This window comes from Passer montanus, unplaced genomic scaffold (assembly GCF_014805655.1).
Source record: "Passer montanus isolate IOZ18808 unplaced genomic scaffold, ASM1480565v1 scaffold102, whole genome shotgun sequence".
NCBI lineage: Eukaryota > Metazoa > Chordata > Aves > Passeriformes > Passeridae > Passer > Passer montanus.
This window is the reverse complement of record NW_024356727.1, coordinates 1,525,499-1,538,792: the sequence shown is the minus strand read 5'-3', so window position 1 is coordinate 1,538,792 and position 13,294 is coordinate 1,525,499. Positions and strand designations below refer to the sequence as shown.

The following is a 13,294-nucleotide window of genomic DNA, read 5'->3' as shown; positions in this document are numbered from 1 at the left end:
CCATTAAGACAAATAAAAGCATTGCCAATGTTATAGGAACTTCTACCATAAATTAGTATTGTATGTACTAGAATAATAGAAAAATTTTGATTCTATTTCAGATTGCCGTTAAAATTCAATTTGCCAGTCCTTAAGCCTGAATATTTTTATTCAGTATTCATAGTAATAGTTCAATCTCTCAGAGTTAAGATGTATTATGATTAGTTTTCAACAGTGATGGGGGTGCATAAATTTCACCCATCTTGATCATAGGCAAATCATCAGATGGATTAATTTGATTATTCATAATTCTACTTAAAAAAAAATACGCAATCCTGATCACCATGCCTGTTTTGCTTCCTGAAATCACTCTTAATTCTTGCTGATGTCCATTAACAGTTTTAAAGAATTAAAGAATGCCCTAAACTCTCTTAATGGCACCTGTGAGTCAAGTGTTTTGTGAAGCAATGAAAGGGCAGAACTTATCTTCAAATGTAAACAATTGCTATGCATTTATTTCATTCCTTTATAGATGTGTTGGCTTTAGATGTAAGAATAAACTTTGCTTTCAGCAGTCCCACAGGCATGATTATTACAGGATTTACTGCCTCATATGAATCACTGAAACAGCACTTAAGAAGAAAGTCTGAAATGAAAACTGTAGTATAAATAATAAAACTGCTGGATGTTCAATTCCAGTTGAGGCTTTTGAGAAGTTGTGTTTTGTTGTTCAGTTAGGGTTCTTTTTCCCTTTCTGTTTGTTTTTGTTTTGTTGGGTTTTGTTTGTTCTTGTTTGGTTGGTTTATTAAGCTCAAGAAATCTAAAATAGCAACTGACATAATAAGAAAATCAAGGTCTGTACCATTAGAATTTGAAACTACACTGCCCAGGAATCAAATAATTATGCAGGTGGATTTCAGCATGGATTTGACCAAAATCTTCAATTTAAACCAGTACCTAAGATTTGCTTTATCTGAAGTATGATTTGTGTGTAGTAAGACCTTAAATCATAAGATGATAACTTTTTTGGAGGTTAAGTTTCATAAAGAAATTATAAATGCAAGCTATGGAAAGGTAGACACCAGAAGGAAGAAAGTGGGGGAAAATCCCATGAAATCCAAAATAAGTGTAGTTAAATTTGTCAACAGCCAATTTTAGAGCCTACATAAACTTCAGGTTGAATATTGATATTAATCAGAAAATCTTCAGGTCTAAATTACAGACTCATTACATTCCCTGCCCCCTTCCTCCCCAAATCCTGGCATGAAGTACAGGAAAGTCACTGTAGAGGAGAGCTGTCCTTAAATTGATGTATATTGATTATTTGCTTAAGACAAGATATATACTCCAGATGAGACAAGCTGATACACATTGATGATTTCACTGGATAAATGCACTTTAAACCATATTATATTTCAGTAGCATGAAGAAGAGTTCATGAATTCCTTATTTTTACCACTTCTCAGCGTGATCATTTTTTGAGTAAACTACTCCAGAATATGAATCACACTGATAGAATGAGGCAAATCCATTATTTCCACTTCTGCTGACATGTGTTGTTTGTAATTTATTAGCATATCATTTAAGTACACTGAGATCTGCTGACATGATTGGAAGATCTGTGTTGATTCTGTGGGGCAGCTATTCCCCGTGTTGGAGATTATTGTCAGTAATTCTTTTTTTGCTTTATTTTCACTCTTCAAACTTGCCACTTCAGCTATTTGATGTAAGCAAGCACAGACGGAGATTACTGTTGGTTTTTCAAGCACACAACACACTTACTTGCAAGATTAAGTACTTGATTATTCAATAATGTAAATATATTACATTTTACCCAGCAAATTATTGTATTCTGGCACCTGAAAGTAATGACTTATTTTCTTATTTTTCAGATGATGCCCAACTCTAATTGTGGCAGCATCAATATGTCCCCAGTATTCTCTCAGATGCAGCAGAAAAAGCTATTCTGAATGCAGACAAAAGGAACTTACCTGACCGCCCATCCCGCTGAAAATCCACATGGTACCATTCACCATCATTCACCTTCTTCTGCAAGGCTTTTATTTTTATAGTACCTGATCCCATGTCTAACAGTAGGTAGAGGTGGCCATCAAGCATCTCAATGGCAAAAAAATCAACCTTCACCATCTGTGGATGTTTGGCATCTTTTTGGTGCCTTGGTTTCCCGTGACTGAAAAGAATCAGGCCATTTGGCTCAGTTGTGCGAAAGTCAAATGATATTGAGCCTGTTTTCTTGGCATTCCACTTTGGCAGAGAGATGAAAGACTCTGGTGTTTCAAATGTGATTGGATCTAAGGTTGCAACATTCTCACATTTAAATGCTACAACCCCATGAATCTTCATTTTAGGATCCCCTTGCTTGGCAAGTCGAGACAGCTCCAACCTGACATCGTTATTTTTATATACAACCTGCAAGAAAAGCAGAGAAGTTACTCAGAGAAACCTGAGCATTTTCACCAAACAGATGCAATCTTGAACAGGCACATTATTTAGAGGATAATGGTGATGATATATGAATATGATAATTTACATACAAACAAGATGAAATAACTATTTTCATTGAATAATGATTTAATAATTGTTTTCATTAAACCAAACAAAGTTGCTCTAAAAATATCCCTGGAGTTAATTCCAACAATCTGAAAGAATCTACACATAATTTATACTATGCGTTGCAAATTAGCTTGTGTGGTCCTGATTACTTAAAAGCCTTTTCTGCACAGCCATTCTGCTATTATAAAAAATCATTAGATTTCTTCTTCCACTAAACCCTTTGTCACTGTCTTAACTCTTCTGTTCATGTACAGAAAATATAACCAAGGTCAGACACTTCATAATTTAACATCTTTTCAGTTTGTCCTTGGGGCTGAGGAGTACTAACATTTCATGGAATTCATGAGGCTATATAAGATAGGCAAACCAATATCATAACAGATCAAAACCAGGAAAACCTTTGAGCCTGTTCAATTTGATGAAAAAAGCCCCCAACTTACATATTTTCCCTGACTGAAGACTTTTCTGACAAAAATGAAAGACAATATTAGTTTTAAATCCAATTGACGTTTGCAGCAAATATTCTTGCTTCAAATCACATTTTATCTTGGTCCAAGAAGCCTGTCACAATGCAACCACTTCCCAGGGTTTTAATGTTCATTAGTGTTTTCTCAGATTGCTGCTCTTTGAGTTTTCCATAATACAAGAGCTGTTGAAATGATCTCCCCAATACCAAAGGTGCACACAAGTGTTTTGTCAATACTTTTAATTGTGCAGTAAATTACACACCCAAGCTAAAATACCACAGAAGGGCTGCATACAAAACCATAGCGACAGAAGCTGAAACTTTCTTCTCTGTTTCTAAGGTTAAGCCCTACATTAAAAAGCAATTTGGAGAAAAAGCTACAGCTCAGCAAAACCAAGCACTTTGTGCTGAGGCTTCTTCATCTACAGATCTGCACCATTCAGGGCTGGATCACATCTGGCCCTGACCCAATGTTCCAACTATGCAGTGTAGTTTGGAGCCATTCAGGGGACCCATCACTGGGACTTGACATCCCTGTTGGGGGTTAGAAAGTACTTACTAAATACTTAGGATAGAGCTTCTGGATTAATTTCCTCTGAGATCTAGTTTGAACACACATGAAGCCCACTCAGTAAGGAAAAGCATAGCAGATGAACTGCAGAGCTGTGCTACTGTTGGAAATAAAAGCACTAGCACTTACACAATCTAAGATGACATACTCCACAAGTGATTGTTGCTATTGAAAAATGATGTTTAAAGATAAAAGGAAGTGATTGATAGAGTGACATTTGTCAGTAAGAATTGTGTTCATTCCAATTATATAATTTTCCACAATACAAATTTCATCATAAGACTTGTCAGAATTATTCTACTATAATAAAATGTATCCTAAAAGTTAATAAATAAGCATATTTCTTAATTTTATTTCAGAATTGAATACAGGTAATGCTGTTCCCATGAGAGCTGTTTCTCCAAAGACAACAGATAAACCTCACTGTGGATTGCTGACAGCAGAAATGCTACTCTGCTACAGAGACAGAGATGATGTGTTCTTCAACTCAAGACATCAGAAGTGAATAGCATTGGACTAAACTGTAATATTAGATAGTGTGGTTCCACATTTCCATTTATCAAATACATCCACAGCCCCTGAGATTTCGCAGATTGTGTAAAGGAGTTTAGAACAATACTGGAGAATAAGCACATGAAAGTGACCCCCTATGGGGTGGCTTTCTCTCTTTAGGGTGAGGAGGAAGAAGCCAGGAGCCTGGGAGGTTCCTTAGAGGTACTTGGTCTCATGAAGCATCGACCACTTTCTGTGGCAAGGGGGATTTTTGATACCTCCTGCTTCATTTGAAGACATTGCAGGGGCAACCTTTCTGGATTAGACCAAAATGAATTCAACACTGCCAGAGGATGCGATAAATAAAAAAGGAACAAATGGTCTCTTATTAGAACTACATCCTGCTTGGTGACAATAAAAGTAAATACAGTAACAAAGAACATGATAAGATCTTAAACTGGCTACTGAACAAGAGCAGGTTCCAGGGCAAGGTGAATAAATGTACAAGAGAATTTATTGTTTATGGACAAATCAAACTGTCCAACCTTAAAGAAACTGATTGACTGAATGTTAAATTAGGAATTGACAGATATGTTAAAAAACTCAGCAGACCAAAGGAAAGCTCGGTTTTCCTTGAAGTCTAAAACAGCTTACTATGATTTGAAGTCATCTGCCAACTCAACAATAATAATTTCTAATAAATATGGTTTAAGAACATAATGGACAAAGTGAAACGGGTTTCTCAATAACTCGATACCAGCTCTTTAATTAACTTAATATATAATGTATGATGGAAATATTGTTAGAACACTTTAGTAACCGTGACAAATTTTGTCAATTTTATGCCACCAATATTAAAACATTCTGCGACTCCCTAAATATTTTAAATTACAATTTTGTGCTTCCATATTCCACAATAAACTTTGTAGCTACTGAGAAGCAAATGACTGTGTTTTATTACATATGTTGTGGGGAAACTTGAATAAAGCCTATATCTATGTTTTAGAGGGCATACGTTCTAAGTTTGAAAATGTGCTTATATTCATTTACTCTTTGTAAATGGAAAATTTTGAAATGAATTATCATGGATAATTAGTAATAAAAGAGGAATACATGAACCATAACTGAAAAGACCTGTAAACTATTAACTGAACACAGCTTGCATTTGTGAGCCTGTTTCCTGATGTTTTGATGATACTCTTACCCCTCTCCCTATTCATGAAAAATGTACTCAGCCATCAGTGAAGCACAGCAAAAGGAGAAAAGCAGTACCTTCACAGAAATTAGTTGTCATTAAATTTTGGGAAAACCACTGAACAGTAAGGAATAATTCTGAGACTAATATCTGCTTTATAACTCATGAAGGTACACGCTTCAGAAACAACAGCCTCTAGGGTACAAATAACTTACTGATTTATCCATTGATTTTGCCTTTTAATTTTTTTTCTTGCTTCTGGGTACATAAGGACAAACATACTTTTAATAGGTCTTATCTGCTATTTCCATCTGAGGCACACAGCACCCAACGTTAACTCAGAACATTCTCCCTCCTTTAGAGGCAAGGCTCCACAATTAGTCAAGTGAAGGGAATTTGCAGTGGAGAAATACTGGAGTCACAATCCCCTTCACTCCCACACAACCCAGCAGTCACTATGCTGGCATCCATTGGGCTGGACCTGGATTTAACTTGCTCTTGCACTCACTTTCATACCTGAGCAACAATCTAAGTTTCCTGCACATGAAACTGCCAGCCCTCAGGGAATTGTATCATGCACCTTGAATTTGTCTTGTGTTCACTCTGTTCTTTACTGCTAATATCAAGTTTCAAGATGTAAGTCTTTAAAACATATAATTACCTCATTCTTGGAAACTGCAAAAGGTCACCTAAACTCCCGAGAAAAACAGAGCAGTTAGCAATTCCCCATATAATTTGCAACCAAGCTATCCAAAGTGAGGAATAAATTTATGTTCTAAGAGACACAGGACAGAACATTTTAAAACCAAGATATGGGCTTCCTTTGCTACCATCTAGGCCACATGCTGGGTAACTTGCAATGTCACAGAGCTGGACTTATTTGTTAAGACACAGCCTTCAGACAGCAATTATTACCTTAAGCTCAGCACTCTCTTTAATGTGGTCTGTGGTCATCTTGGAGTACAACCTAAATTAATTAATGCTTCCCAAAGATATATAATGTATAAATTTTTTTGCAAGCTGGAACACTATGCACTATGCAATGAGTGCATATACATTATAAAATATATAAGTCAAGAAAATTTTAAAAAAAATTTAAAAAAACCAGAAGACCTCTATTAGGTCTTCTTTCTACTGACCCTATATCCCATAAGATTTAGAATGATGAAAGGTGTGAAAGAATCCAGATTACAACACTATTTTCAATTCAAAGTTCAGCCCTTACCACATCAAATATTATGAATGAAGAAAAGGCATTATTATAAAATAATGCCTTACATATTTCAAAATACTGACCACCGCTGCCAACAATAACTTTCCAATCATTGTGATTTAAAATTCTTCAAATTATTATGAAGCATTTATTTCAAATTAACTTACATTCTTAAAACTAAAGATGATCCTCAAGAAGCTGATGACATCACCTGATTTGCAGCATCTAGTTTGCCTTGAGAATCAGACAAGGAACTCAGGATTTCAGAGCACCTACTATTATGACTTTGCTCCAAAGAACTTGTCTATTTACTTAACTGGGAGACAAGGTAAAATACTTTTCTAAATGCAATTTGAATAAATGGATGAACCCCATATCAAAACCTGTTAAAAATTGGATAATATATATCTTTGTTACCATAAAACAGTACTTTTATATTTTCATATTTCTGTGAAACCTGGATGACCTGGTGCATGTAATGGCAGTTAATTCTCCAAAATGGAAATTAATGTCACCCAAAATGGCTCAGGTAGGTGCTGCCAATGTACAGGTTTCCCCTGAAAAGTGGTGTCAGCAGGATGGAACTTGCAGATGTCAGAAACTGTAACAAGGGGATCTACAATAAGGGAAACCTGAGGCAATGTTTTCAGCTTGCTTTACCAGCCACTAGAATTTCCATGCTCATTGAGGACTACCTGGTGCACACAGCATCACATTCCCCAGAAATGCAACTGCAAAACTGACCACTAACAGCTATAATGTATTTTTTTAGCACTTGCTGTATGGTTTTGAACTAATATGGGAACATCAGCTTCTCACAGGAGGCTTGTCATTTTGCTAATATGCCTCCATGCATTTTCAAGCTACAAAATGAATATATCAAGGAACACAATAAACTACAGACAATTTACACAAAATTTAAGGAGCCCAAGTTCAAATGTTTGCAATGGCGTGCATTTTTGAACACAATGTGAAAGCACACAACATTAATGACAACAGCTATTAAAGCCTCTACGTCATAAACCAGCTTTGTTTTCTAAACACAGAGAAGAAATTAAGGAGCATATTGAATGCTCCAAGGGAATAACTTTTTCTTCCTCAAGTGAAATGGTTTTCATTCTCTTGATTGTACAAATGTGGTGGTGATGGTGCATTTAGAAAAGGGGTCATTGAGCAAAATAAAACCCAGGTATTTCTAGAGCCTTACTAAGTGGGAGGTAAGCCTAAGGACAACAGGATGGGGCTCCATGGTATGGATACATAAACACCTCGGCAAAACAATAGCATGTGCATTTTGTTGCATTATTTGAGATCAATTAATATGGTCTGAGAAACTGCCCTGGAAGATTCAGCTCAAAAACCTTTTGACTCAATTGATTTAATAAACAAACAAGCAAACAATAAAAAACAACAGAAAAGCACTACACAGTGCGACAAGTTCCTTGGAGTATATATCTGGGAGTTTGACATTCTGCTGTTTCTTCTTCCTGTCTAGTCTGAGCATCCAAAACCACGGAGTGCAAACAGATCACACTCAAACTTTTAAAAAACATTAAATAGGCTTTTGCAAGGCAAACATTCATACAGTACAAGTATGTGCTTTGTTCTACTTTTGGTTGCACTGTTTATAGTTTTATATATAACAAGCATATTTTTTAAATCTGACATTCTCTCCACAGACTACTTTAGCCTAAGGTAGAAAGAAGAAAACCATTATAATGACTCTTGTGTTAGGAGGTCAGGACCAGTAATCCAGGGATTTGGGTATAACCTGTGCCTAAATGCCTCACAGAGAACTTAATATCCCCTTGCTTCTCTGTAAATTGGATACATCATCTTCTTACAGGACAGCAACTTGCTTGAAGACTGAAGCTGACATTACCAGCACAAAATCTGGTGAAGCTTCATCCAAAATCAGACACATTTACACACATTTCCTACAGGGTGTCAATTCCCAATTTTCTTTTTAGTGAAAACAGGCATGATATAGTTCTCACTTACTAGTCTGCAACTACAGAGTCTAGAGCTCAATTATCATTCAGATAAACCACCAAAGTGCACCCATTCTGTTCAAAAGCTGCACAAAATAAAAGCGGAACTTGAGCAATCCACATCTCAGGGTGAACACAAAAGCATAGCATCCTATGCCCTGGATGCTTGCCCTAATACACTTGGCAAGTGTTTTAATGCCACACTACATGGCTAACTAAAGACAACAAATTGGTGATGTTTGTTTCTGTAACTAAGCAACAATGGACATTTTCACTCCCCTTCCTTAAAATAACAGGATATATAGCACATCAGGCACTTGGAAAACTTCTGTTTACACAAAGCAGGCATACTTAATGTTCACAAATTTATACTCTATTTAAACTGCTAATTATCTTATCCCTGTAAATTCTAGGAAGGAAAAATGGGCACCAAAAAAAGGCTAAAATTACTATAACCATAGGGAATTTCACTATGACTTCAATAGCACACCTGCACTTCTACTGTAGATTGAAAATCACTCTCCTACCCTCAAATAATGATGTAAAAAGAATGGGGATAAAAAAAAAAAAAATCAAACCAACCCAGGAGAACACAAACCCAAAAGAACTCCCACAACTCAGTACAAAGCAGGTATATTAATTACTCTAAGGCAACAAAAAAGGTGTTAATGGATATATACACCTGCAGAAACAAAACCAGTATGACAGAAACTAAATTATAGATATACTGTGAGTGTAAATTTAGATTCCCTGTGCAGTATGAGCAAAGTCACTTGAGTTCAGTGCATGTCTCCTATTTGCAGAATTAATACAGTCATGACAGCTCATCTTCCAGGCCAACTAGTCTTTTCTGGTGGAGTTTTGAATGTGGATCCCAGAGCTGCTTGTTTCTGTTCTTGCCTCCTTTGACCTCCTGAATAGAGATGTTTTAAGGGGATGCCAGAAAATGCGCTTTTATATTCCGAGTTACTGGAATATTGTTTAACATGATATATTGGCAGAACTTAGGAAAAAAGAAAATCAGCTTCTTTTTTTTTTTCTAATAACATTGATAATGGGATTGTTATGTTTTTCACCCTGCTGTGGACACAAGTCTTTTGAAGATCTTTTTTCCCCTCTTCAATAGACTATTTTGCTATTCTTTGTCTGTCCTGCTGTCTGCTGCCAGACTGCTAAATGTTTCTGACTGTGGTTGCTATGCTTTCTGTTTATAAGAAATGAGTTCAAGTTTCCTTTCTTTTTTTTTTTTCTTTTTTGCTTCCCATGGCAAGGACCCATAGACATTTCTTGGCAACAGCTAAGTTGCAGAGTTTAGAGACAAGTTGGTTCCACAAAAGCTCCATTGGCTCCTTAGTAAAGATAAAGCCTTTGCCAAGTCATAAGCCATGAAATAAAAACAAGAAAAACAGGAACCACCAAAAGGAAAACAAAATTTATTGTTTAAGACAAAAGCAGCTTTGCATTAATATAGTGTATGAAGTCTAACAAATTATATGCTACCTCCATGAAAATTTGGGAAAAGGAAAGGGCTACAGGAGACTCAGTTATCATGCTGGATTTCAGCTTTTTCCTCTTCTTTCACAGTGCAGTAAGAGTTACCAAAGACTAATTCTGCAGCAAAGTCAGAAATGTGCTGTTCTTCCACTTTCTCCATTAACCATTCTTACTCAAGCTCAAGTAAAAGAACTCTTTAAGGACTACGAGAAAGAGGGGCTGCAAAGCAGAACATGATCGTTACCATTTGTAGGCTTCAAGGATTATTTCTTTAACATAATGTTCATTATATGCTAGAAATTCCCTATCTTTAGCACTTAAAGCTTTAAATTCAAGGTCATAAAATACAGAAGCAAATAATGGAAAAACAACATGATCATCTATATGCAAAAATTAATGTTCTAAGGAACAGCTCAACTCAAAGTGCATTTGAAGGCAACATGACAGATGTACATAAAATCTGAGTTACCTTTCATTAGGGCAGAAGTCACCTAAGTTAAAAATGGAAGTTGTCACAAAAAGAGAAAAATAATGAATCTTAAATTAAAATCTAAAATTAGCTCAACACAATCCAACTAGGGGAGGTCAGGGGTATGAACATGAACAGAAACTTGTAAAAAATGCAGATATCAACACACCTAACCCTGAACACCTGAAATATTTGAACAAACTTTTTTTCCATATTGAACATGATTGAAGACATAGGATAACTGTAGGCTTCAAATTAAATCCAGAATGTCAAATCTATATATACTTTAGTGAAATGAGGGGGGTTTATTCCACCCCTCACTAGATTGCCTTCCTTTAGCCTCTCCTTTAAGTTTTTTAGTAGCTGCCAACTTATGAGTCTTAATTTTGTTGTTTCTTCAGAGTAATAAACACCCAGCTGGCTTTTTCTTCCTCATCTCTCTCACCTGTATAGGTTACACCAGCTGAATAGCTGGCTCTTGGCTCTGGGTGTTTTTAGCAGCTCTCTGGTTTGGACTCATCTCCCTTTCCCAGTTCCTGGTTTCAAAGACCCTTCTGTTCCACTGAGAGGAAAATGGCCCTCTTTTATGAACTTTTGGCCAGCCTCCATTTAGAAACTTCACCCCCTCTCAGCTGTGTTGGCTGACTATTGGCTGAGTAAAGTTGGCTACCAGTCGACAAGCTGTAGAAACTTTGCTTCTCCCATTCTGAGAGCCAGCACAGTTCTTCCCCCTTAGCTTAACAGCTCTGTGATTTTGTGTGATATTAATTTAGCAATAATTTATGCAGTTGTCAGCTAAATTCTGCTCTACCAAGACAGGCTAAATAGTTTAAAAATAAAAATGAAAATCAAATTCCCACCCATTAACTATACTGGGCACCTTCCTGGAAGATATCCAGGAAAATCCTTCCCTACCTTCACCTGCAATTTCTTTTGAATCCTTACAATCCTTTTAACATATTCTTTTAACTTTCCAATACTGCAATATGAGCAACTCGTCACATCAGTGTTTTGCAGCCACCTTTGCCTTCTCAGACACCTATGACAACTGGAAAAGAAGTTTTCTGTGGCACTTTTGCATTCAAGGTTATTACTGTAATTGCAAGACAAAGGCATCAAACCACCACATGTTATTCAGAGGCAGCTTTTCCCAGCCCAGTGCTCCAAGACAGAAAGGTACAGCTGGAGGCTGCTGCCACTGCTTTCCTTTGCACTCTGCTCTGTGCCCATGTTCCTTTTCTGAAGCGGCAAGTGAAGAAGCAGCACTCATGCAGAGTAGCAAGAGGAAAAGCAGGGCTATTCCAACATCAAAAAATCTGATCTCTATAGCCTCCAATATGTGTGGCTAAAAACAGTTAGAGATTTTCAAGAAAATAATTAAGAAATGGGCTATTTCCAAGGCATTGCTTTTCTATTTAAAGCCATCTCTAACCAAAGTCTACCTGTGGGTCAGCTTTATGCCAATAAATTTTATTGAGGTTATAGCTGTCCTCCAAAATAGACTGGTTGAACTAATTAAAGTTAATTACTGCTGTGCTGATAAGGAAGAGGGATGTGTTATTTGATTTTCAAGACATGTTATTTGATTTTCTCATTGCAGTGAGAGAATGCAAGAGAGCACAGTTAAGTGTGGTGTTTAAAGGGTCTGATTCTGCTTGATGACCTCCAAGCCTGAGACTCTGGGGTCAGTTTAATGTTAAAGGAGTTGCAGACAATACAATTTACCTTTGGTTTAGTACTGAGAAGTCCTCAGCCTCAAGTCAAATTCTTCTGAGAGATAATCAGAAAAAACCATATAATACTTCAACAGTGCACAATTTACCTTTGGTTTAGTACTGAGAAGTCCTCAGCCTCAAGTCAAATAAATTCTTCTGAGAGATAATCATAAAAAAAACATATAATACTTCAACAGTGTTCATCTAAGAACATTCCAGAAAAGCAGCTTGCCATACAAAATGAACTGCCAACAAGTACCTTTACACAAGTTATTGCAACTTACTGCAATTTAAAACAATTGTAAGCTTTTAAAAACATTCTTCTGCAAAATATTTTCAATTATGTAAATGTGTCTGTCAAAATAAATACTCCTCCCAGTGTTCTGAGCTTTTTAAAGAGCTGTGAAGTGAACGAAGTCTGAGTAAAGGGTAGATGGTGCAATTAAGCATTTATCACTTCCCCATGTCTTTGGGTACATCAATGGAGTGTCTCAGCAATGTTCTGTCATTTGTTTTCATCATTAGATTTTTTTTTTTCCATTTCAAATAAACACTTCAACTTGAAGCTACTTCAAATATAAAACATTTTCAAATGTTCTCAAATACCCTTCAGAAAAGTGGGAGGAAAATAGGTTTTTCCTTGGACAAAAGTGTCAGGCAAAAATAATTTTCTCTTTTCCCTAAAATACTTTCTTGGGACTGCACATGGCATATATTGAATTGTACATATATAGAAAAATTATTAAATTATATAAATGAATCCTAAATACAGAATTAAGGTAGCCACATCTATGGTAGTAAAAATTTCTTGTATTTATCTCGGAAGAACTCCATTTCACAACACAGTACAAGATTTTGCAAAGAGTTGCAGCATTCATTTTCTTTGGAAAAGTTGACAAAATTTCTTTCAAGATTATGCTCTCTCTAGTGGGGCCTTAGTCTTGCTGAAGTGACTTGTACTGCTAAATAATTGTGAGAAAGCCTCCTATTTAAAGAATAGATCAAGATTATTTAGCAAGCAGTTGATCATGTCTAATAAAAACTTTAGTTCAGGGGAGTTTAGTTCAGATAAGAGATAAGAAGGCAAAACTCAAAGCAGTCATGATACTGTACCCACAAAAAAAAAAAGCATGTA

The 13,294-nt window shown here is 36.2% G+C and overlaps 1 protein-coding gene across 24 annotated transcripts in view; it reads right to left on the bottom strand.

Annotated features, from left to right (window-relative positions):
- NRXN1 (neurexin 1) overlaps positions 1 to 13,294 on the bottom strand; it is a 673,223-nt gene that overhangs the window by 401,672 nt on the left and 258,257 nt on the right. For all 24 annotated transcript variants that reach the window (XM_039717321.1, XM_039717302.1, XM_039717313.1 and 21 more), the window contains one exon: positions 1,971 to 2,409. In XM_039717321.1, coding sequence (XP_039573255.1) covers positions 1,971 to 2,409 — 439 coding nt within the window. The remainder of the gene's footprint in view (positions 1 to 1,970; positions 2,410 to 13,294) is intronic.